The 27098-nt window shown below is 36.6% G+C and overlaps 1 protein-coding gene across 1 annotated transcript in view; it reads right to left on the bottom strand.

Moving 5' to 3' along the window:
* CFAP46 (cilia and flagella associated protein 46) overlaps positions 1-27098 on the bottom strand; it is a 75173-nt gene that overhangs the window by 13590 nt on the left and 34485 nt on the right. Inside the window, exons 29-52 of the mRNA XM_058811010.1 lie at positions 26695-26860; positions 23924-24008; positions 23679-23817; positions 22956-23139; positions 22375-22534; positions 19875-20098; positions 17768-17884; positions 17222-17383; positions 16714-16862; positions 15196-15294; positions 14806-14935; positions 13762-13908; positions 12283-12483; positions 11062-11168; positions 10082-10264; positions 8462-8597; positions 7559-7738; positions 6947-7135; positions 6101-6235; positions 5026-5205; positions 3845-4012; positions 2942-3039; positions 2188-2267; positions 1647-1798 (exon numbers count right to left, since the gene is read on the bottom strand). Coding sequence (XP_058666993.1) covers positions 1647-1798; positions 2188-2267; positions 2942-3039; positions 3845-4012; positions 5026-5205; positions 6101-6235; positions 6947-7135; positions 7559-7738; positions 8462-8597; positions 10082-10264; positions 11062-11168; positions 12283-12483; positions 13762-13908; positions 14806-14935; positions 15196-15294; positions 16714-16862; positions 17222-17383; positions 17768-17884; positions 19875-20098; positions 22375-22534; positions 22956-23139; positions 23679-23817; positions 23924-24008; positions 26695-26860 — 3571 coding nt within the window. The remainder of the gene's footprint in view (positions 1-1646; positions 1799-2187; positions 2268-2941; positions 3040-3844; positions 4013-5025; positions 5206-6100; positions 6236-6946; positions 7136-7558; positions 7739-8461; positions 8598-10081; positions 10265-11061; positions 11169-12282; positions 12484-13761; positions 13909-14805; positions 14936-15195; positions 15295-16713; positions 16863-17221; positions 17384-17767; positions 17885-19874; positions 20099-22374; positions 22535-22955; positions 23140-23678; positions 23818-23923; positions 24009-26694; positions 26861-27098) is intronic.

The following is a 27098-nucleotide window of genomic DNA, read 5'->3' on the forward strand; positions in this document are numbered from 1 at the left end:
TAAATGGTGAAGAATGTTGCTATTAATGAATCAAATCCTCATCCAAGGCTTGTGTGGCTCAGTATAGGGTGCATGCATAAGTTCTGGGAGTTTAATTCATGTGCTTTTTAAAAAGCTAAGTCACTTGTTTTTTTCACCTGTTCAACGTGACACTATCTTAGCACCTTTTTTTTGACTTACCCAAATACAGCAATCTTTGCAAACTTGCCAGTACAACAAAGTCTGGCCATAGGCAAGAGAAAGTGATCATCAACACTTCAACCAACTGCAGTACTTGGTATCTTAACCGAAAGATGGTAACAGGATGAATAAATCAGAATTATAATTCAAGAACCAGATTCGTCAATGTGCAGGGTAACCCAGACTGTTACTGTACCCTGTATCTCTATGTGCACAAAATTGTCACTGTTCCTTTCAGGCCCTGCAGCCAGAACCAGAACCACAGGGCACGGGAGTGCCGACGCCTTGCAAAAGTCACCACCCAAGCAGAGCTCTCGCGTGCCGTCGCTCTCTCTCGCCTCTCTCCTGCCCCGTGGCCTTTGCTGTGGAGCTGAGGCAGTGCAGGAGGAGGCTCCCTTTTGCATTTTCTCTCGCATTTCTTTGGGAGGTTGCTATGAGAGCCTCCCCTCCCCGAGAGGCTGCATTTCACATCGCAGGAGTGCCAGTCTGCAGCTGGCACCCAGCGAGAGGGGCAGCCTGGCCCTGCTCTGTGTGCCACCCAGGGTGCCCAGCAGAGGTGAATCAAATCCTGCATTTCACATCCCGGGAGTGCCAGTCTGCAGCTGGCACCCAGCGAGAGGGGCAGCCTGGCCCTGCTCTGTGTGCCACCCAGGGTGCCCAGCAGAGGTGAATCAAATCCTGCATTTCACATCCCGGGAGTGCCAGTCTGCAGCTGGCACCCAGCGAGAGGGGCAGCCTGGCCCTGCTCTGTGTGCCACCCAGGGTGCCCAGCAGAGGTGAATCAAATCCTGCATTTCCCATCCCGGGAGTGCCAGTCTGCAGCTGGCACCCAGCGAGAGGGGCAGCCTGGCCCTGCTCTGTGTGCCACCCAGGGTGCCCAGCAGAGGTGAATCAAATCCTGCATTTCCCATCCCGGGAGTGCCAGTCTGCAGCTGGCACCCAGCGAGAGGGGCAGCCTGGCCCTGCTCTGTGTGCCACCCAGGGTGCCCAGCAGAGGTGAATCAAATCCTGCATTTCACATCCCGGGAGTGCCAGTCTGCCGCTGGCACCCTGAGAGAGCAGCAGAGTGGCACAGGTCCGTGTGGCCACCCAGGGTGCCCAGCAGAGGTGACAAGGCAATGAGCTTCCCCAGCCAGCTGCCCTGCTGTCTGCTCTTGAGAGCAAGGCCCAAGTGACCGTCGCCAGAAATCTCTGAAATTTGGCCCATTTTCAAGTAAACTGATCTTAACTGCACCATTTTAATTCTGATTAACTACCGAACATTTCAAAGATCCTGAATGACAAATACAGCAACTGTAGCACAGTAAGATTAAATTCTGAAGCAGAGTACCAAGCGTACAGTAACTGTGAAGACTAGGGATGCGACACTTGGAACGAACTGAAAAATTCTGCATAAAGAATGTCTATCATATTTTTAGTACATGTTTTTCATCCGATTTTAAATATAAGGTACTAAAATATATTACCACATCTGTTTCGGAGACACGGTCTTTCAAGTTGTGAATAAGAGTTTGTTTAAGATGATTCTTCATCCTTTTGTCCTTGTAAAGATGCATTTTTTCCAACAAAATACGAAACGCATCAGGATTCACAGGAAATCGAGAAACTTTTGCCTGCACTGTTAAAAGAAGGATAACACCCTTGTAAGAGTATATTTGTACTTGAAGAAATGATTGCATAAACACCATCAGTCATGGCATTATTTAAAAATAAAATCTAGATAGATAAGCAGAAAACATATACAGATATGTACAATGAAAAAAACTCATTTATTTGTAACAACTTCAGCATTGAACTACAAACAAAAGTTATATAAATTGTGACTAGATACATGACATTTGATAATGAGACACATATTTACGAATTTATGTTCCTTGGCAATTAGGAAGAGTTAAAATTCTTTTTAAAAGTATCTAAAATGTTTGCTAACTGCAACAGTGAAAGACATGAGCCTTCTCATAACATCAGTGCAATGATTTTTGTCTCTTGAAAGTAAGAGGTACTTACCCAACCGCTGAGGGGGTTTTCCTTTCTGCTTTGCAGTACTTACTTTGGGCACCTCAATCAATGAACTGTACAACTGTGATCTGTGGAAACCAGAAAAGAGCTGAATAGATTATTTGACTGTCTAGCCTTGTTTATATGACTCAGATTTATTAGATGAGTAATTACTGCCCTCTAATTTAATGTGCTCACAAATACTCTCATGATGCAGTAACTACCCCCACCCTGGATGCAAAAACCTGCAAATTCTAGCTGGAACAAACTGAGAGTGGTAAGGGAAATTCTTTTATCACTGTGTAACCAGTAAGGTAGATTTCTATTTGTCCCATGACAAGCGTTAAAGACCTTTTAAATTGGTGAATGCTCTCATAGTCAGTTGCTCAATTTATGAGCTCGTTTATTGCAGCTAATTAGGCTGCTATAATCAGATAATTAGTGGCTTTATAAAGCTAAACATGACCCCTTCTAACATTTCCAAGAGCATAAGCAATAAAAGCAGGAAACTCTCAATAGAACTTAGGAATCATATTAAGAATGACTTGAAACCTTTCAAGTGACTCTGGGGATTTGAGAGATAATTAGGAAAATGGGAAGAACAGAAAACATAACATTGAGCCACAGGCAGTTTTATTTATATATTAATTAGTTCATTATCCTAAAATTCAAATCCATCAAAATTAGAAGTGAAAGGCAATATTCAACCACATAAAAAAGACTATATTTGTAACAAACAGATCAAAATTATGAAATTTTATACCTGTCTTCTGAATGCTGGAGAATAACTATGCAGAAACTGGATGGCAATTCATCCACTATATTAAAATGTTCAACAGGAATACAGAGGTTTCTCCATGCCTGTACAGTAGTTCAAAAGCACTATTATTTTCATAGACTTTATAAATGCCATTCTCAGTTCTTTCATTAGAAAACTGATAGTTATTCTAGGAAAGAATGTACTCAAAGTCCACACACTCAGCAGAGGTGCCAGGACAGTAGGCTCTGTCTGAGCAAGAGGAAATTCTGGCACAAGCTGTCCAAGGAGCTGTGGGGCCTCCATTTCTGGAGATAATGCAAAAGCCATCTGGACGTGGTCATGGGCAACAAGCTCTAGGTGGCCCTTGCTTGAGGAGGAGGGGTTTACAAGATGACCTTCAGAGATTTTCTATAACCTCAACCATTCCATGATCATGTAATTTTTGTGCAGTGCAGAAGAACTTATAAATATTATTTAAAACAAATAACAAATACTGTATCTTAGTCCACTCTCCATACCAACATGATCTTTACGGCCACTACACAGTTTCTGAAGTTAAAATGCTATCAAACAATAGCAGAGTATTAGTAAAGGAAATGATAGAATAATTCATAGTAATGTTTACTTTTGAAAAAAAGTTTTGCTAGAGACAGTTCACCAACAAACACTGTATAAAATTGTATTTGGTTTACACGGCAAGATGTTGATAGCAGGGGAAGGTGCAGCGGTGGCTCTTAGAATCTCAGAATTTTTCAGGTGGGAAAAGCCCTCAGGGACCATCAAGTTCAACCACTCTCTCAGCACTGCCAACCCACCACCAACTCATGTCCTGTACACACACATATATCTCTCTGTGTGCATTTATATAACACATAATAGACCCCTAATAAGTAGCTCAGAAATTACCACTGAATTAGCAGTCAGCTGCTGTTCCACACATTTTAGAAGATCACTTGTGTTTCTGTTTTGTTTTAACTGATTCTGCAGATGCAGCAACGCTGCCAGCTGAGAGCTGCTCGTGTTGGACGTAGCAGTTAGAAGGATCTTCTTCATCATCACAGACATTGAACAACTCTGCAAAATTTTTACATCTGTTTATTTGCCTTCACAAAAATAAAATTAATAAATATATAAGCTATGTTTTTATAATATATATCTATGTTGAAGAGAAGCTCTCTACCTTGAAAGGTGAGATGAACCAGTAGAAGACTTCTGTTTGTTTTTACAGATTAATGTAAACAGTCTGACAATAACTAAGGAAGATTTCTTAAATACAAATAGCTGGAATTAATTTATTTGTCTGCATTTACCATCAAGGTTCCTGCATTTAGTCATCTAAGGTCTACATGGAATGGTAAATACTGTGTTCTTAGCTTAGCCTTTCAAGTAAGCTGAGTCTTTTCTGTTTCTGTGCTTTTCTGTTTCTGTGCCCATCATACCACACAGCAGACTTCTACAAAATGCAAAATAATGGGTAAGACGATTTAAACTTTTCTTTCAGCAAACATACTAATCCTGTCATTTGAACTGGGAAAGGTGGGTTATTTGTTCCTGATACAGGGAATATAATCCCTACAGATTTTCTGCATCTTTTCTTTGATGGAGGCACATACTCATATGCATACACCTTCAAGCCATCTATGGGACCATGCTGTGCAGGCATCAATCCGAGAAACTGAACGTAAACTGAATTACCCACTGCAAAATAATGATTGAACAAATCCAGAGAAACATTTTTAAAATTATTTGTTAGGGACGGATGAAATTATTTTGTGGCAATGTCTTATCTTTGCTAATGACAATATAGTAATTTATTCCTACTAAAATTTTTTTATGTATGCAATTATCAATGAAAATGTCAGGTCAAACACAGCAGGTGATAGAATTGTTAACAAACCACTGATCTGATGTTCTGAGCTTGGCAAATATACCATATATTTGATGACCTATATTACACTCTGGTTCTTACATGTGGAACCCTACATGTGCTCTCTATGGCCAATTTTCAGACTATGCAAATACAGTTTCATTTTTGCAGCTTCAAACATCCTCCCACTGAAAAGCAGCACAAACATTGGCTGCCTTACCTGATGAAGTGCCAAATACTGGCTAGTTAAAATTGGATCAAACTGTTGAAAGCATTCAGCCATTTCCAAACTAGCAAGAGCCAGTACATCAGTAACATTATAATTGAATGCAATAGCCACAGACTGCAGCAAAGCCTCATTGGATTGAGAAAGATACTTTTGAGCCATCCTTTGTTGTGTCTAGATGACAAAAAATAAAAAGCTTTATATTAAAATTGGTTAATATTAAGGATTTGTTATACATATACTGATTATAGCATGTTAGAGAAGATAAATATTGCTTTTTAATGAGCAATTTTAAATTATTTTCCTTTTAAGGCACTTAATGTATGATCAAAATATGCAAATACTGATTAATTTTTAGCAGACTTGAACATCTGTTTTACAACATTAAAAAATACTTGGAATAACAAAGAAACTTCTTTTAATATAAAAGGTGTACTCAGCAGAAGAGACTTTAAATTCAAGGCAATATGAGCAGTTCAGAACCAAGGATCAATACAATTGTTTCTTGGACAGTTAACATATTTAGTCCAAATGAACCCACACATTTCTTACCCCAGGTATTTATTGATTTTACTAGCAACACAAACTGTACATTCCCAATTCCTTATGTGCTTTCAACAGCAGTAATTAACAGAGATCAGCTCGCTGAATTTCACAAAGGTTTTGTGACTGAAGTAATTTCTTTATTTGTTCCCAGTCTGCAAAATGTTATGCTCCCTTAAGAAGTCATATCTGTGAGGCAGAAAGAAACTGCCTGTGCATTCAGTCCTCGTTGCTACATGCTCAAACAGTGGGAAACCACTGAAGGAGAAATTATTTCTTTCTGAGAGAAACTGGATAAGCTCATTCAGGAGCTCCCACACAATCGACTGAGGAGCAGGACTGAGCTACACAGCAGAGAGTGATGGAAAGCTGTTTGTTGGAAAGTGTTTCGTAGGTTTTTTTGTTTTTAATATCAAGTTTTTGTTACAACATTTCCATTATCAGTTTAAACAGAACTGATAAGTTGAGTATTATTCCATAAAAAGAAAGCACTCAAAGTCTAATGCAAGCTCATAAAGTAATATACCTTTAATTCCTGTATTTTCCTCCTATATTCATCATTTTGACATTTATTAGTTGATAAACCACTCTCTGTCATGTCCTGTTCACTGCATTCTGCTGAAGTCAGCGAAGATTTTCTGGTGTCTGATATAGCATCTTCCTACCCATCACAGTTAAAAAAAAATGAACAATTAATCACTCCATTAAGTAAGGCAGGCTTCATTTCTTTCATGAAAGCTTTTGTGGAAACTGAATTAATCTTAAAAGAAATCACTATCTTAATTCCTTCACGGTAAGAGATTTAGTAATACTATCAACCATCAAAATTTCTTAGTGTTATGAAGGCAATATGACCAACATAAACTAAAAAAGCCCCCCCATACAACTTCTGAGAGTTTGACTTTCTCATATTTGTCCTCCACTCATTTCTTCTGAAAACTTTAATTCATCACTGAATGTATAATGCCTCTATCAATTCTCCTTTTTTCACAAGGGTTCTTACTGCAACACAGAAGCAACTTGCAAACCCAAACTTTTAACCTGCAAATCAATACCTGATTGCATGGATTCACAGACCGTACCTCACTCACCCTTTAAGGCATTAGAGGAATTTTTCTATCTCTCTTTTGAAAATGTTGTAATTAGCATACCTCACAAACAAATCAAAAATTAGCTGCACGAGGATAGCATGCAGGCAAAAATATGTTTTTGAAATTACTCATTTTACAATCCATTTTTATTACGGCTTGCATGCAGTATATAAAACCTAGCCCTACATAAAGAGCAGCTGTTATACAAATGTATATAAAAATATTAGAGCAGATAAACTTTACACAGAAAAATAAATTTAACTGAAGAAAAGAATGCATACCGTAACATTTGGCTTCCAGTAAATCTCTGAATATATGGGATCTACATTGATGGCAAGTAAATGAAGTGTTTTTCCACTTAAATACAGGCATTTGGATTCGATGTTGGGACAGCCTTTGCAAAGATTCTGTATGTTTGCCAACTGAGCCAGTGCAATATGAGCCATGGTGCGTTTCATACACTTCCAATCCTGGTAAAATACATATTTATATTTATTTGCTCATATACCCCCACACAGACAGAAGAATGCATTTTAAAAAAATGCAACACATATGTATTCACATACACATTCATATGCTAAATGTGATTATACTTTCAACTACAAATGAGCTATCTTTAATAGATGTACGAATTCATTACCAACTGATTAAGAAAAAAAAGTTCAATGTGACATCCATAATCAAAGTTCAACCAGTGCCAAGGAAAATGTGGGATAAGGGCAGGGAGGCCAGCAAACCATCCCCAAGACTGAAACCACACACTTCAACCTCCGTTGCTACAAAACTACATGACTGCTCTGGGAACCCATTTCCTCAGTAGCGGAAGAAGTTGTGCTATGGAAAACCTTGTTATACCTTTTATGCAAGTCATAGGACTAAACATTTTGTATTACCTGTTCTATTGCATCACCTTCAATGATGATTTCCTCCATAAATTCATGAAATGATTCTTCTCCCAGGTTTATAAACTTTTTTTCAGTAATGACAAGATGAAAAATATCCAAAAGAATTTCCACAAGATTTATTTTTCTAAGGGCTAGTTGTCTCATTAATGGGATACTAACATTTTTACTCTGAAATACAAAAGAAAATACAATTTTAATTTCAAATATTTTTGCAAATTAACCTCATAAGAAGTTAGAATATTGTATTTATTTTAACCACAGAAACAAACATTTTAGCATTACCACCTTGACAGAGAAGAAATGTTGCAATGAAGATATTTAAGTAATTTAAAACAAAAATTTCAATGATGTCAAATACATCACAAGGCAATCAAAGTAGCTCCATAGAGTAAGAGCAGCTGGCTTTTTGTTTTTCATGTTTTATATACCTGGTACAAATATGTAATATCTAATAATGCTACATACACACTAGCAAAGTAGGCTGCAGGCTTTCATTATGCAAAATACACAATTTTGAAGACAGATATTCTTTATTTATAATGTTTTGTGAAGATTTTTTGTTTTTCTTGAGAAGAAACACATTTTAAGGAATTTTAAACTTTCAAGTATTTAGCAAATTAAAAATATCTCCAAATTTATACTTTTTGCTTTTGTAGCTATTAGATAAATGCCAGAATTAAATAAACTTGACAAAGACCAAACAAATCCTCTCTTCATAAATTTTCAAATGTAATTTCTTTTGGCACGCAATTTTTCCTTCTATATACAAAGAATGTTTATCGTTACAAGAAGATAAATCCTGGAAGCCCCAAATGAGATTATCCAAGAATAAGTGAATATTACAACTAAACTAGGTTTCCTTTCCACTATTAAGGTAAAAAAAGCCAATACCTCATTAAATGCAAATAAACTACAAACATTATGAAATACTTCTTCTGTTTTGGATACTGCTCTCTGAGCTAAACTATAAGCATCTAAATAGTGACTGTGTTTGTTTCTTTTGTTCCTTTCCTGCTTGGCAGTCTTCCTGTAAAAAAAACAAAAAACAAAAAACAACAACACCATAAACTCAAAAGAACTAACATAAGAAAGTGCTTATTTTTACAGTATCAACACTGTTGAACATACATAATAAAATAATGAATCAATTAATAGATCAAATAGCTTAATTATACATAAAAAATTATTAAATTTGTATTGTTTGTATTGTATTTGTTTTTGAAATGTACAAAAATAGGATAAGTGAACCTTTACAAGTTATTTTTCCAAGGTCTTACTCTTAGAACTGTACGGCTGCAATGCAAGAAGATGCCAAAACTCAAAGAGAAGAAAGGCAGATCATATTCTAGAAGATGTTTTTAGCAGGAACACAATGGCAGTATATCAGGTACAAAACATATCTCAGTGGTTTTAAGGGGTGCCTTGCAGACAGCTGGGATTCCAGCATACCATGTTATGCACTTTTACTATTGCAGCAGTTTCTAGAAAAACATTGACTTGGTTTGGAAAGACAGGTGTCTGCACCTTTCAGGAGCCTCCCCTGAAATGGAAAATATAAACACCCCCCCTCTCCAAATTGCTATAAATTTTAAATTAAGGGGCTCTCAGGCAAGAAATATGAGAGCAGGAATAACAGTTCTTTAATAGGGAAGAATATAAAAAGATAAAATAAACAATGCAGTAAACTAAAACAACGCTGCCAGAGTCAGAACACAGCTTGACACCCTGTGGGTCAGGCTGGTGGCAGCAGTCCCACTGGAATTGTGGCTCAGCCCTCCTGCAGTGTCAGGGCTGGCTCTGTTGGAGCGGGGGGATCTGTAGAGAAGGATGTGTTCTTCCTCTGAAGATCCAGTGGGAGAACAGGCAGCTGCTGTTCCTCTGGGAATCCAGTGGAGAAGCTGTGCTGGTGTTCCAGAATCTCCAGATTATATCCAGGTAGGAATGCTTGGCTCCTCCCTCTGGGCTCACATCTCCCAATGGGATGCTGTAGTTCTTATCAGTCATGCAGAGACATTCAATAGCTGTTATCAGCAAATGTCTCCCCAGAGGGAGGAGTGGGTGTGGAAGAGATAAGGAAAACTGCCCACTTGACAGAAGACAACTGCCATACACATGGCAAATTGAATACAATTTGCTTTGCAATCCAGGACAAACATTTCAACAGTAAGAATTGCAAAAGCTTGTAAATACTAGAGAATGATTGGTGTGGCTGCTAAAATATGTCTACAAATGGGAAGTCAAAAATCTGATTTAAGAGACACAAAGACTTTGTTTTGACCTCAAAAGAGAACAGAAGAGAACTCTCCCTTCAGTGTAAACAATTTTTGATTTTACAGTATGTTTCTGAATACAGAACACATGAGGAATGCAAACAGATATCTAGCACCAATATACAAAATCTAACTATGTTATCTGCTCTTTTCCATCTTAATTAGACTATAAAAAGTAAACAAGACACTTCATGGACTAGTTTAACCTAAATAAATTTTTTCAGTAGAGGTATATTCGTACCAACAAATATTTGCACATTCCAGCAGTATTTCAGCACTGTAGTTTTTATGCCCATGATGAAGAAAGTCCTGCTCACGTTGAAGTAATTTATTGTAGGATTCCTGTAGAATGTGTGGCAGCTGAGCAGAATTGGCATCTATTGTCATATGATCCTGGGCAAAATGTATCTGAATAAGTGTTTTTCTGGAAAGAAAAATGAAATACAAGATAGCAATCAGAAAGCACAGGCTTTTTGAGAACAAACACATTTCTCTCTGCCTTCCTTTAAATTCTAAGAAGTCTACAAAAAGTACCACAGTTGTGTGTTTTAAAATTATAGTAATTCTGAAAAAATGCAAATATTATATTTTGAGATTAGAGAAGAGGTATCACTTGTTCCATGTATTTAATTATTCCATCTTCCTCCTAATCAGTCTTCTAAGAACAGATGAACTGAGACTCCAAACAGTCTTCCTTTTCTAGAAAAGCTCCCCATCTATGGAAAGACAGGAGTGTAAGTGTTGTACACTCACCCTTCAACACATTTTAAGGTCTCTGTGCTTGTATTTCAGTATAACTGAAATAATTGTTTAGTTTCACCAAGAACAGGCTTCTTGGTTCACGTTGAGAGCAGAAGTCAATACTGTAGACTGCAGTAGTGTTGTGGGAGTGTTCAAACAGGTACCTCTGCACAGGCAAATATACACTGCACCTTTAGGTAACCTGCACTGCAAGCTATGCACGATAGGCTGTGGTGTCTAGTTTACCAACACAACAGGTAGTGGGGCTACATGCAAGCATTTGAGAAGGAAATACGGAATTTAGGAAAGAAATTGAAATTTTAAAAAACCAAACCACCACATAAATTACTTAGAACAAAAATATTTGAGAATTCACAGAATTTGCCATACTAAAATAAGAAAGCATTGTAAAAAGTACATATATTTGCAATGTAGCTGCATTGTAGAAGCTGGGCAAATTTTAGAGAAAATACAGCTTACCTGGCTTCAAGGGATGCAATCATAAAACCCAATTCTGATTGTCTGCCAGGTCTCTTCAACAAAGTAGATCGAAGCACACTTACAGTATGTTCCAATATCTCACAAGCCTGCAGGTAACACCAGAATTTTCATAATTCTATTTATGTCTACAGATAATAATAAACATTAATTTAGAAAGCTTAAATTTTGTACACAACATGTTAGTTATCCTGAAGATGGCTAGCTCTTGATAACTGTAAAGTCTAGAAAGTTTGAGTTACAGAATCACAGAATCACTGGGTTGGAAGAGACCTTCAAGATCATCAAGTCCAACCCAGCCCCAACACCTCAACCATAGCACCAAGCGCCACAGCCAGGCTTTTTTTAAACACATCCAGGGATGGTGACTCCACCCCCTCCCTGGGCAGAACATTTGAGTACTTGATCACTCTTCCCAAAAAAAACCTTTTCTTAATATCCAGCCTATATTGCCCTTGGCACAGCTTAAGACTCTGTCCTCCTCTCTGTGTTATGATCATACTTTGATGATTACATGAATGGTGCACATACATACAAGGAGAGAAGATGGAGCCAGATTCATCTTGGAGGTACACAGCAAAAGACAATAGGAGTTTAGTCAAAATCAAAATAATCCCTCTACATGACACAGCCTTGAACAGTTTATCAAGACAGGTTAGATCATCACAGACGTAAGACTTTATTTATGCTGAAACTCATGATAGTTAAGGGTTTAACAGTAAATGGATATTTTGATGTTATAGGGCTTTAGTAAAAAAAAAAAAAAAAGTGTTACAGAAGTATCTTCCAGAATCTAGAAATAATATTTGTAAAACTATTTGAAACACTTGGGAAGGAAAAGCATAATAGAAAATAATACTGATACAAAATAATCCAGTTAAGAGAATCAGATCTCTGGGAGTTTAGTCATACATACTAGATTATAACTGGTTTTATTGCAATAGGAGAACATACAGCTTATCATAAAAATATTCTAAACTTCTGTGGGTAGAATCTCATTCTGATTGTCCTGCAGCTGTTTGGAACCTGTAATTAATGTCTGTTATATGCTCAGAGAAAACGACAACATTTAACTACATTTAACTATATTTAACACCTAATTTTGCTTTTATTGAAATGGAAAGGCTGTAATATTTCACTGAGAGAGAGCACTGCTGAAAAAAACCCCAAACCACAATCTCCAAACCCAAAAAATTTCCTTACCATGCTCTGTTTTCCTTCCCCCTCTTCCTCTAGAATTGCTTCTGTTAGACTAAGGGTACTGTTATACCAAAATTGTTCATCTCCTCCCAGAAGCTGTGCTTTCTCAAGGAGTGCTTTAGCTTGTCTGTGGTTTCTTTCCAGGTTAGCCAACACAGCAAGTAAGTACAAGCACTTTGACATATCAGATAGGGCCCTCAGCTCCTAGAAAGAGAGAGATGTGTTCTACACACTAAAAATCCACTACTGCTATTCATATTTTTGTCTGTCCATATTTTGTATTAACCTTAAAGAATTAAAAAGTGAATGCTATTTCCCCAAGAATCTGCTGAACTTCTTAGTTATTCCTTATGGTACATCTACTTCATATTTCTTTCTGTTCCTGTACCTTCTATTTCACCAGTCAAATAAACTGTTTTTCTGCTATTATTTAGTAAGTATATATCTGCTAGTGTTTGTCAGTGTCTGATGAAGAAATGTGATGATGAAAGATTTTTTTGTCAACAGTACAGATACACTAGAGATCCAGCAAATTCACAGTGTTGCTTTACACTAGTTATAAGCTATGTAACTGGTCCTGTATAAGGAACAAATATTGTATAATATTTGTGTACTAGCATACAGACATAGAGGATTCTGTTGACGAATTACAAAATTAAAATTACTGTCCTCACTAATGTATTTTGAGCTTTCCTCAATATACAATGCTTAATTAATGCTTTATAAAGGGGCATGTATTATTCATGAATATCATTCATATATTATTATTCAAAGTATTCATGATTGTACTAAATTTACATAGGCTGTGTTTTCTTACAGGAGAAAAAATAGTACACAAAATAACAGGATATCAATTACACTTTAAGTAAACGTTTTACTGCAATTATTATATTTCAAAAACTTTTATAATGATGCACAGGGCTAAAGTGGAAAATGTTAGATATAGGGAAAACATCTGTAATGTATAATCCTTCATAATAATGAGATGATAGGAATCTGTTAGGTGGAACATATGGACACTTATTTCAGATCTGCCAGAACTCTAGGAAATAATTTCAGTTTTATCAAAAAATTGCAGTCAATCCATAATGAAGATCAAAATTAAATAATCAGACTTTCAAATGATCAAAATATTGAGAGGATGGGACTAAATGCTCTCTCTCTCTTCTGAACAAACCTTGAACTTTTCCCACCTATTTAAACAAATAAGGTCGAAATATACCCATATCTTCCAAGGCTACTGCAAAGCAGACAGAAAGGCTGACACTACTTCAGAAATGTATATAACCTTCAGACAACTCCCATAAAGTTGGACTGAAATGCCATATATTTAAATGTACATATTACATATGTTGAGAAATTGGTTTGGGGTGGTGGGAGAAGGCTTGGCTTTGCAGTTCGATTATTATTACTCCAACAAATAATTGCATTTTCCCTACACATGTTATTAGTGTTTCTTTTTCTATTTAATTTGTATTGTACCTGAGCTGCAGCATGGGCCTCTGAAAGCAGAAGCCTTGCTGGTTGATATAAGCCTAGCTGAATTAGTACTTCAGCTTTTTCAATCCACAAGCGAGGGAAAGAAAGTGCACTCAGTCCTTTTCCTGTTACTGCATTTACCTCAAAACCCTGAAAAAAATCAGAGTATTACATCTTCATAAATGTCAAAAAGCCTAGACAGAATACAAGTTGTTAGCTGTGACATCCCACACCTCAGCTGTATTTGTATTTTCTAACTTCAAAATTTAACATTATATTACAAGAACAACAGGTAGTTTATGAGATTTGGATTTTACAATCCTCAAAAGGCATTGAACTAGTAAGCAGATACTATTTAAACTAAGTGGATGACAGATTACCTACTTCAGATATGCTGCTGTCACAAAGTTGACTTTTGGTAATAACTAAAACTAAAAGAGGAATACTTTTTACAACAGCTAAAAGAGGTGAATTGAGAGGGATTAGTAATTAGAAATACAATGCACAAGACTGGGAAAAATATACAAAAAGAGCAAAATGGTGTGATGACAATCCAGACAGCATTGCCATAATAAAGAGCAAAGTGAAGGTAAGCGTTAAAGAATCAGTAAGGCAATTATCTTCTTAAAAAAGAGACAGGAAAGAGCTGAAATACTGGCATGCCCTTAAAACAATATGTAAGCAGAAGCAAAACAGTACATGCTGATGTAATGGAGAAAGAAGAGAAAAAACAAGACCAAGAGTGAATACAGTATCTTTTTTGCTTCTCAGTCTTTTTAATCCATTTGCATTAGTCCCCAAATCCATTTGCAGGAAAGTAGTTTTACTTTGTATGAATAAAGATTCCAATCTTGTTTCTCCTTGATATAAATAGTATGCCAAGCAAACCTCAGCTTCAGATGATTGCTAGCAGAATTTAGATAGCATGCACTTTTTTATTATTTTTGTGTTCATATATTTCTCAAGTATTATCTAAAAACAAACTAGCAAGTGCATTAAAAAAGGGAAAGAGTAACTTAGTATAGAAACTGAAGGAGAAATAAAAACCTTTTCCCTTGAAGTAAGGACATTCTCATTCCTACTACCATTAAGCTGAGCATTTTCAAATAGTACTTTTCTTTCTTCTGTCTTCATGCATACATTTTTTTCTTTTTCCAGTGCAATCTCTTGCCTACACCTAAATCACAGGAACAAAAAAGTAAACTCAAGTATATTTGAAATAGAATACATAACAAAGTATTAGTGTGTTAGGAGTCCTTACCATATACTACCCTGTAGATAAACACTAACCAAACTTGCACAGAATTTTAGGGCATAGCTAATATACCACAGGTGTGTTCCAAGATAATTTTTTGCCCTGTTTTCCCCCAACAACACTCGTTAACTGTAGGGAAAACAGTCCCAAATAAATACCCCCTCAGAAGTGAAAATACATACATTGCTTGCTCTAATTCACTAATGTATACGTCTCCAGCAGCTTTCTCATGATACACAGATGCCTGATTCAGTTTTAAATCTGAGCATATCAGGGCAATTCTACAAATAAAAAAGAAGAAATGTTTAAGAAACAACCTGAATCCTTTATATGTTGCTTCATATAAGTACATTATATATACATAGCACATATTCCTCCTTTGTCAATCCTACCTTCTCATGTCTCGATTAATGCTGGCAATAACAAAGATTGTAAATAAAAGCAGGGAAAATTACCTATAGACAGAGGTCACAGAATCAAAGAATAGTTTGGGCTGGAAGGAACTTCTAAAGATATCTTATCTTTAGATGATCTTTGTGAAAGATGCCCTTGCATCCAATCTGACCTGGAACACTTCCAGGGATGGGACATCCACCAGTAGGCCCAGTCTAGTTCATCAAACCTGTATCACTCCAGCTTAATGCCAAAAATTATGTACTAAAACTACAAAAATATTTCTATGGTTTCACAATAGCATGCAACCACTTCCACCCTGCCCCTCCATGCGTATGTGCTAATCTACTTTTCTGTCCTGATTAAAGAGTAATATATTCCTACACATCTGTCTAATCATATATAGACATCAGGTCATAGATATATATAAAATACCATGAAATAAACACAAGTCTTGAGGAATCAACAAAAAAAAAACCTGTCTGGCAAATCTTTGAATCTGGTGAAAATAATTTCCTACCAGAAAGTCCCTTTTAGTCTTGTAAGAAAGCAACTCAGTAATCAATTGGCAGAGAAACAGGTATATTTGTATACATGAACATCTACTCTGCTCGATGGAATCAGTTTCAGGCATTTTAAAGGTTCATTATGTGGTATTTCACAAACCATCAGAAAATAAGCAAACAATTATTGCTTATGACCATTACTTATTAAGCAATCATGATTTAATACCTACCAAAAAAGCATTATAAAATGCTTTAAGTAAAATAGCAAGAATTTCAAAAGCATGCATATTAAATACTTTTAAATCACAACTTTTAGGGGTTAGTATCCATAAAAAATAACATAATTTTGGTCACAAAGACAAATCTCTCTATGCACTTACCAGGGCAACTTCTTTGTGCCCTTATGGTGGAGAATTTATTTTTGATGCAAATAGGGAGTCTGCCTTTTGAATACTTAACAGATAAGACTTTTACAGAAATTTGACTGTGTTTTTTTCAGTTAGATGACAATAAGGCATTTCGAAAATTTTTCACATGAAAGTGGTGTGACTTCATAATCTCATATGTTTTCCACATGGGAGATCATTTTTTGTAACAAATAAATTTAGTGGCTTTGATTCCACAAACCTATTCACCAAAATTCTATTAAAATGCATTAAAAAGAAAAGAAAATAAATAAAAATCCATTACAAATATAAAACAGTAAGTCACAAAAAATTCTTATTACTATTGTTGAGATATTAATGGATGGTCCACTCCATTCAGTTTCTCTTTTATTTAAAATAAATAAAGGATACAAACCGAAGGCGATAGAGATCAGACAGACTTCTACACTCCAGCACTTCACTAGCAATAACTTCAGCTAGCTGAAAGACTGGAAGAGTCAAGTGGGGGCAAAAAATTTTCTGTAGTTCTTTTGATAAAAGGTCCATAAAATACAAAGTGCAAGTCTGAAAAGAAATTTTTTAAAATTCAGTCAGTATAAACTTAATTTTGTAGAAAATAAATTTTAAATTAATGATTACATCTTCAGTTCCAAAATAAACTTGAAAAAAGGCATAAAGAAACTTTCTAGAGGAAAGAGCAGCAAGGTACACAGAAAGTTGGCAAATGCCTTCTCGAAGTTAGCTTCATTTCAGCATGCAGAGAACAGGCTAACACCTTGAAGTATTAATGAATACTACAATACAAAAGTATTTGAGACAACTGTCTGAAAACACACAGACAGAAAAACTAAAATAAAACCATTTTCTGGTACTGATTTACTCCTAAATAGTAAATGCTCTAGATTTTTGAGGAGTATACTTACAGGTTTTGGGAAATTATCCCAGTGAATACCATAACTATTCGTTTTCTGTTTAAAAGTATCTCTGATTTCATTGGGACAGTCATACTGGGCCCATTCTTCCACATTTTCTGGTAAGTAATCAACTGATTCTTTCCCTTTAGGTTTCTCCTTTGAAACTTCTACCTATAATAAAAGCAAGAACACTTATGAGATCAAACTAGCAATCCTATTGGTGTTAAATATTCAGCTAAAAATTGAATACATTTGCTTAATGTCCTTTGAAGTTTTGTCAAATTTGGGGTGGTTTTTGCATCTCTAGACTGTGGGTTTTACAAAACAGCAGCGTCTTGACCAAGGCAACAAACAAAAGAAAAAGTATTTGTAAATTCATGATATCTCAAGACTGTGATCAAGAGTAGAGGAATGATCCACAGATTCACAGAGAAATTCTCCCCAGGTTATGAGAGTCGGCACAGTAAAGCATCTGAACTATTCACCAAATGAGCCCAGGGAAACACCTCTAAGAAAGAGAGGGTTGTTTTAATTCCACATAAACGTGGGTCTTACTTGTTTCTCTTTCTTTTTGTCCTTGTCTTTTTTAGGAGTTTTTGACTGCACTTTCTGATGACTTGTAGGTTGTGTTAAGAATGCTTTTGTAATAATCCCTGATGCTGACAATGATACCTAGATTATAAAAAAATTACATTAAATTAATTTCAATTTGCAATATTAATAACAATAATAATCTCACTTTCCAGTAATAGTTATTATCCACTGCAAGTCAGTATCTACAGCTATTAACAATTGTCACATATAGTCTGCTTGCATAATAGTTTTCTTCAGTAAAATAACAATTTCAGAGACTCCCGGATGCTTGAATTTTTTGTACAAGCATGGCAATGCAATTAAGCAGCAGAACTGTCAAAAGACAAGATCATCTCTTGGATAAATACTACAATACCTTTTTTTAACTTATATGGTTGAAAATGCAATTCTTTTTTTTTCCAAACCATTAGTCTAACCAGCTTCATTTTCTACAAGGGATGAATTTTATAAGGAGGTAATCTGCAAAACAGCAAAGTCACTCTGTACTCCTTCTGGGTCAGTCTTTTACAATGCTACTACTGAACATTATATTAAAAAAAATTCTAAATATTTAAGCATACAAAAGAATCAACCAAAACTTTCTCTGTACAAGCAGGAGCACAGATTCTAATTTTACCTAAAATTAAAAAGAAACAAAAAAAAACCCAACAACAAACAAAACCAAAACCAACCAAACAAAAAACTAACCAAACAACAACAAAACAAAACCAAAAGCCACATTAATTTGAGAAGACTAATATGTTTTGCTGGAGGAATCAAGAGTAGAATACAAAATACGAAGCAAAAAATAATGCTGGATACTCAAAACAAAATAAAATTTCAAATAAAAGGTGACACATCTTTAAAAAGTCAGAGGCAGCTGATTTTTTTGTAAAATATTTTAAAATCTTCTACTGACCTATTTATGGAGTCCTAACACTAAAGAGCCTGCTTTCAAGCAGATGTCCGCAGTCAGGTCTGCTTTACTTTGTAAAGCCAAAACAAGGTATCCTGAAGTACTTTAATTCCCTTAATACCACATGGTTCTTTTCTCATAATACTGTTCAGCTGTAAATATGATTCTTAAAATTACTATCATTATCTTACAACTGGCACTGATGGCAGCATCAACTCTAAGTTTTAGTTTTAATAGCTTATTCAAACAGTAGTACTCTCTTCAGATAGTCTTTTCCCCTAGTAAGATGCACAGTCAAGTGCTGGATATTAAAAGTTACGCTTGTGTAAATTTGAAAACACCAATATTCCATTTTTACTTTGCAAATTCCTGTCTCACATCACATGTTAAACTGATTTTTATTTTATTTTAAATTCTTGCTCATAATTACCACAAATAAGTGGTAACAAGTTGCAGGCTTTCACTAATAATTGGAGTAAAATTATACACAAGCCACAGCTTACCAATCTACTTGGTAGGTCCCAACTGAGACTGTTCCTATAATGATTTGTTGCATTACTATTATCAAGTACATATTTAGTCCCTTCAAATATTTACTTTACTTAACATATAATTGTTTTCATATGATCATTGCTGTGATTCTGAATAGCCATTTCAATTGGGCATGTCTATGAGAAGTGAAGTATATTTGATAGATTTGAAATGCTCTAATTATGAAAAAGTAATTAGAGAAATCAATCAGTGAACACTGCCAGATTCCACAATCCTTTTCAGTCAAATGACAGTCCTTTTGACTCAATTTCATGAAGGTCCACCTTCAGAACTGACAGAAACGTCTTCAGTATGTATTCTGCCACTACTGAGATTCCTTAGCAAATTAAAAAATACAAAATTTGAGAACATATTGCACAAAACATATGAATGGACTCCTGAGAAACAACAGCCCACTGCTTTTACCCTTAGTGCCTCCCCTCCATTTTCCTGAGAGAAACAATTTTCTTGTTTAGTCCTTAAACCTGAGAAAACACGCTAACTGCACCATACAACAGAAAACCCTAAGGGCAAAGCTAAACACCAAATTAATAGCTGCTACCATAATTACACGAGGAAATGTGAAATATACTAGCTACATTATTATAACACAATGCAACATATAATCTCATATAATCGCACCTGCCAGATACGGATGATACAGGCATACGCCATCAAACAGTGCTGCTGATGAAAAGAAGATCCATGACCAGAAAATATAGCCATTAATGTCTGTGCTCTAAACAAAGCTTCCAGTTGTTTAATATTACTCAAATCTTCCAAATTCATTTGGGATGTGGTACCATTTGCTCCATTGTCCATCTTAGCATTTTCTGTAGGCAACAATTCTGGTATAGCATTGCTTTCTGTTAAAAAAAAAAGCAGCGAACACATGCTCACAGTGACAGCATTGTAAAAATGCATTTAAAAGTTAAAATTTCTGAATTGAAAATGAAAATACGTAGGGGAAAAAAAGAAAAATGGAAATCCATCTGCTGAAGATGTTCTTGTTAAAGTGATGCAATGCTACTTGCGCCATGTTTTTAATCAACAATGAAACAGTTCTGTATAATAAATGATGTAAGCCTGATAGAGAAATTAAATCCGAATGAGGCTGGCCCAGATGATCTTCTGAGGTTCCTTCCAACCTGGGCTGTTTTATATTTAAATCTAATTTCCCTTATTATAATACTTGAGTTTCCATTAAGAGCTTTGCAATGACAGTAATCATAAGCAAACTGGTGAAAGTGGGTGGGTTACAGAACTAATAAAAAACCACTCTTTGCTGGGCTCACAACGGCCTGCATGGCTGGACCCAGAGAGTGGTGGTGAATGGTGCTGCATCCAGCTGGCAGCCGGGCACCAGGGGTGTCCCTCAGGGCTCTCTGCTGGGGCCAGCTCTGATCAATATCTTTATCAATGGCATGGATGAAGGGATTGAGTCTTTCATCAGTAAGTTCACAGATAACACTAAGCTGGGATCGCGTGTTGATCTGCTGGAAGGTAGGAGGGCTCTGCAGAGGGACCTGGAATGGTTGGATGTTTGGGCTGAGTCTAACAGGATGAAGTTTAATAAATCCAAGTGCTGAGTACTGCATTTTGGCCACAATAACCCCCTGCAGCATTACAGTACGGGGACAGTGTGGCTGGACAGGGCCCAGGCACAAAGGGCCCTGAGGTGCTGGTGACAGCCGGCTGAACGTGGGCCAGCAGTGTGCCCTGATGGCCAAGAAGGCCAATGGCTCCTGGCCCGGATCAGGAATGGTGCGGCCAGCAGGAGCAGGGAGCTCATTCTGCCCCTGTATGGGCACTGCTGAGGCTGCACCTTGAGTGCTGTGCCCAGTTCTGGGCCCTCAGTTTGGGAAGGACCTTGGGATGCTCAAGCATGTCCATAGAAGGGCAACGGGGCTGGTGAGGGGCTGGGAACACAAACCCTGTGAGGAGCCCCTGAGGGAGCTGGGGGTGCTCAGCCTGGAGAGAAGGAGACTCAGGGGTGCCCCCATCACTCTCACAGCTCCTGAAAGGTGCCTGTGTTCAGCTGGGGCTGGGCTCTCTGCAGCAGCACTGACACACCCAGAGCACACAGCCTCAAGCTGCACCAAGGGAAATACAGGTTGGATATTAGGAAAAAAAATTTTACAGAAAGGGTGATAAAGTTCTGGACTGTACTCCCCAAGGAGTGGGTGCAGTCCCCATCCCTGGGTGTGCTTAACAAAGCCTGGATGTGGCACTGGGGGCCAGGGCTTAGTTGAGGGGTTGGGGCTGGGTTGGACTCGATGATCCTGAAGGTCTCTTCCAACCCAGTGATTTTGGGAATTCCATAAAAACTTAAATTACCATAGGACTGTAAAAAAAAAAAAAAAAAAAAAAAAAAAAAAAAAAAAAAAAAAAAAAACAAAAAAAAAAAAACAAAAAACCAAAAACAAAACCACTAACAGAAAAGTATGAAGAGAAGGTTGTAACTGTTACTAATCAACTGTGTGATAGAGACACTGCATATTTATCTTTCTCAATGAAAATACCAGAGGTACTCATCTGATCCATGTCATGCATCCATGCAAGAAAACCCAGCAGAGCAGATGTTCATTAATGCCACACTGGACAGTATAGTTCCAGAAATCAGATACTTTTTCCCCAAATGAGTATCAGAATTCTATCCTATCAGAATAGGTCACTACGGTCATACCAGTAAAAGTGGATATTTGTGTGAAAGGAGCAAGGAATTCTTACAGTTACAAAGTAGTTGAAGCCATACATCTCTTTGAAAGTCATTTTTGAAAAATTAATGCTAAGATACAGCCAAGGAAAGGGTAATGGACTTAGATACCCAAATCTTGCCATAGAAACTATTTCCTTCAGTTTCATCTGTCCCTCCATGAGAACTCACTTGAAGCAAACTGTCCAACACAGCTTTCTGGTAGCATCTCACATCTCAGGAATCCCTGTGAATCCCTGTGTTTATTTGTGAATTCACACAGAATTCACAAATAAACTGAACTTGCATCGAATAAATGACAGTAGGTGCACAAGAAAATACAAGCAAACTTGTGCCATTCCTTTTAATAACTAAGCTGCAAATTTAAAATCTCACTTGTGTTTCCTGCTGAGAAATTGCTCTGAAGAAGAAACACCCATTACATACCTTCATCTTGTGAGGATTGCATAGGGAATTTCATACAAAGCATAAGATCTATTGCCCACTGCAGAGGTTTAATAGCGTCATTGAGGGGAAACTGATTACAATATAAGCATTCAGCAAATTCCATCAGGTAATCAACTCTCTGCCATTCATCTTCTTGTTTCTATAAAAGTAATAAAGGAGTTAATTTGTATTTGTTTATGTAAGCCATCAAAATTATATTCTAAAGTTTCATGTAGTCTTAACAGAAGCAAAAAATAATAATTTGACATCAAGCAGTTTTATTGGCATCAGAATTATGATAAACAGAATGCAACAGGAAACTCCACCACCAGTTAAATCTTCATTTTATTAAAACCGCTTACTACTCTTAGGCATTTTTCTTTGGAAGAAATCAATGAAAATTTTACTGGATATAAACATTCAACCACAGAGAGTTTTCCTACTGAAGAGTAATCTCAAAGTTATAAAAAGCAGTTGTCAAGTATATGGCCTCCCTACCCATTCAGGAACTTGCAGTCCTATGAATCACTTGAGAAAAATCGTTCTATCAGCATGGGAACAAACAGAAAGAACTGACAAACCTGCAAGGCAATGATCGCATTTTGAAAACAGCTTAACTGTCCAACAATACTTCTGGAGACCGTCACCAAGTGTCGCCACATGTGTGACAAGTAATCTTCACTTTCTTGACTGGCTTTCTGAATGGCCATGGTAAAATTGCATCCTGATCCTGCCCTCACTGTAGCCATAAGTTTGAAAATCAGGCTAGAATAAAGATCAAACAAATTACAAATTACTTGCATCTGTACCTGTAAAGTTACTTTGTGAGTAAGACACACATACTAGCTCATATCTGTAACAGTACAAAGATGCAAAATTTATAAACTGGCATAAAAGGGCATGAAACCAACTCAGACAAGATTATATAAGCAGTATCCTAGATAATTTTGTTTCCATTTAATGAAGAAGGGTTTGCAGTTAGGAAAACTAAAACTTCTGCTATATAGCCACACTTCATGCATCTATTTGCTTGGGAAGTAAGATACTACTTTTATATAAGTTTTTTAAAAATTAAATTTACAAGTATTAAATTTACAAGTATTAGCAGATTAACAATAGGAAGCACTGTTTATGTGTGTCTTTTTCATGGAAAAGACACAAGAATATTTTGTGTTGCAAAGACAGACTGCTTAAAAGTAATCATAATACTTTCCCAATGTATATAAAATGAAAAATACTCAAAAGTCTTATACTTCTTAAGAACCAAAATGCTTATTTTAATAAAAATAAGTCAACTAGCTTACAGTTTGTGTCTTGTCTGAGGCAAAACTTGGATAGCTTCATCCAGCAGTTCTAGTGCTGTCTCCCAGTCAGCTTTATCAGCATAGATGTGGAATAATAGACCATATAAGGAGGTTCTTAATGCCAGATCTTCCTCAGCACCTTTGAAGTATATTCAAATTATTTATTAATATACTGCAGAATTAGAATAATGATTACAAAATACTGGGTTTCTTTTATTACCAGATCAACAGAAGGAAGAACATGCCTGGGAGAAAGCATCCAACTGATAACCCAATATTTTGAAAATCCTTTGTAATCCACTGATGCAAAGGACATGTATCTTTCTTTCCCTTAAAAAAAAAATGAAAAACAATAAACATCAAAACACACACACAAAAAAAAAACAACACAGAACCCCCTCTATCTATCAGTTAACATATGTCTCTAAGTATCACTGAACTTTTGTTTTGCCTGTGAACCAGTCCATATCAGACATGAATAGTATCTTCATAATAGTTACCTGCAACTTAAAGTTTCTTCACCAGATGAAAGCCACAAGCATTTCTCCAGAGTGAGTCCTATACTACAAACCCAATACAAAAATAACCAGACTTAGAAATATTAACTTCCTTACACTCATTAAATAACATTAGATCCTGAAGTGCTCTCAGAGAGTCACAGAGCAGCTGAGGTTGGCAGAGATCCTACAGAGCTGTCTGCCTACATGCCTGCCTAAAGCAGGCTCCACTCCTCACCTGTGAACATTTGACAATCGCAATTCTCACCCAAAGGTCAAAGATCTGCTGTTTCCTTCTCATCTACACCACAACTCTGCATCTTCAAAGACAAAATAACTGTCCAGTTTCTCAAATAGATTCAGATATGACACACTAACCATTAAATACATGTAGGATGATGCTAAATGTTAACCAAACCGTAGCCACAACATTTGGGAAGTATTACATTAGCATCATCAAAGGTTTATCAGATTTGGTCTAATAAGCATTTACTTCCATGAAGGCACAAAGTTTGTCTAATTCAGTGTGTCACCTAGAGGGATTGACAATGGAGCGGCTGCACCGACGGACACCAACTGCAGATGCCACCCACTTGGATCATTTGATATGGCCTCCATAACCTTGCTGCTACTCAGCTGGACAGATAGAAGTTTGATGGATGGATAAGAATTACAGTCACTGGCTCAGTGTCCAAACAGCTCAGTATCCACAGAAACCAGTTACAGGTGGTATGCCTCAAGGGATACCAATACCAGGGATACTGGAACCAATGTTGTTCAAATCTTCCTTGCTGACACAGCAAGGGGATTGAGTGCACCTCCAGCAATCGGCTGATGACGCCGAGGTGAGTGGTGTGGGAAGGGATGTCACCTAGAGGGACTGACATGCTCAATGAGTGGCCCAAGGCAACCTTTAGAAGTTCAACAAGATCAAGTGCAAGGTCCTGCACCTGAGTTAGGGCAAACCCCAGTATCAGTGCAGCCCAGGGGATGAAACAAGAGCAGTCCTGTGGTGAAGGATTTGGGAGTGCTGGTAGATGAGAATCTGGACAACTGCTGGTAGATCCTTCTCCAGATATGACTGCATTTAAAAATTGACTAGTTATCCTGGTCAAGGATGATCACTGGAGATCAGTTCCTGCCTCTCACAATGGTTCCTACAGTGTATATGTATTTTAAAAACTCAGTAACTCCAGAAATAATCAAATATAGAGCACTCTGTTAACAGGAATTTTTTTCCTTAACTGCTATCAGAAGTCACTCACTTCTAACTCATAAGAATTACTAACATTTGCAGACAAAAAAATGCCTATGCTACCTGTAACTGTAAATTTTCATTATCTACATATAATTATTTTTTAATACTACTTTTTAAGGATTCACTCTGAAATTATGCTGCGGTGGAGAGATAACGACATACACATAATGAAGTACTCCTTTTTACTGGTTTTAAATGTATCTGTACAAATAACAAACTTTAGGACTGTCTCTATGGGCAATTACCATTATGTATCTACACACTGTCAAAGTTCCAATTAAACTCACAATTATCACTGTGCTTTTAAAGTACACATTGTACTCATCAGTTCCTACACACCAAGAATAATCAGGCCAGTCATCATTACTGATTATTTGTGATTTATACACAGCTTGACAAGAAAGCAAGTAAAGGTTTCTATTATTGTATTATCCTGCTTGATGATCTGAGATGCAGACTCATATTTGTACCACTAAGCTTGGATGCAAAAGCCATCAATAATTGTGCCTATGGAAATATACAGCAGCTCCACTGACGTGTAAATCAAATCTAGAAAGAGAAATGGATAAGCTCCATGGAGTTTTAAAGCAAGAAAAGTTGTAAAAGCACAAGAAATTCCACCTGGTGAGATGTCTTATATGACACACATCACTTGCATAGTGTTTCGAGAGGATAACTTCATTGGAATACACATGCTGTTCATCATCAATAAGTATTTAATTTTATCATAAATTCCCAGCACAGTCTAAATTTTGACTCCTTCCTACTGCCAAAGTCCTAAACAGTCTGTTAAAAACCTGAAGATATGAAAAGTAAAACTTTCCTTTTGCAGGTAGAAGAAATTTGAGTCTGCAGGTGGGAGAAACCTTAACTCAGACAGTAACTTGTTTTTTCCTGAGTTAGTGTTTTAGGATCTATTATCATATTTTCCAAATCTATTATCAAACTTGCCAGAAGTGGCTTTTTTTTCCTGGATGTTGAATATTTTCTAAAATTTTTTTTTTGTAAGCTTAATGAAATGAAACAGTACAGTGAAAAATCAGACAGCAAATTACTTTGCAGAAAACTGTTGAGAGTTTGACAATTGCCCAAAACCAAAAGAATCACCAAATCAAATACAAGAGTATGCAACTGCAGGTAAGAAACCAGAAACGTGTTTATGACAAATAAATCACTTTTGCCTTTTAGGAAAATATCTTGAAGTTTCTTTACCATCAGCACCAATCACTAAAAACAAGCAATACCTATTAGAAATTCTCACCTGTTTGTTTTTAGATTCTGCTTTAATTATACTCTTAAGAATTATTTTGGTAGGCCCTTTAAACTGTTCTCTGTCATGTGGTGAGCCTAGCAAAGGTAAACATGCATTCCAAAAGTGTGCAGCTGCAAACATTACAAGGGAATAATTTCCAGCTTCACCTGCATGCCTGAAGAAAGGGAAATAGAACTTTATAAGGAAAAACAGCCACACTTTAGCTATAATAAAGAATTTTACTTTTAGGAACATTTGGGTTTAGCTGATCTGTGGATCACCTCAGCAATGAGGACTTAGCATAAGAGCTTCATACAAAAGCTATTTTCCATTTTTATATCCCAAACAATTTCACACACTCAGCAGAACTAGGAATAAATATGTAGCATATTAATGATAATAATTAATTTTAC

The sequence above is a fragment of the Ammospiza caudacuta genome, chromosome 9 (genome assembly GCF_027887145.1).
Source record: "Ammospiza caudacuta isolate bAmmCau1 chromosome 9, bAmmCau1.pri, whole genome shotgun sequence".
Lineage (NCBI taxonomy): Eukaryota > Metazoa > Chordata > Aves > Passeriformes > Passerellidae > Ammospiza > Ammospiza caudacuta.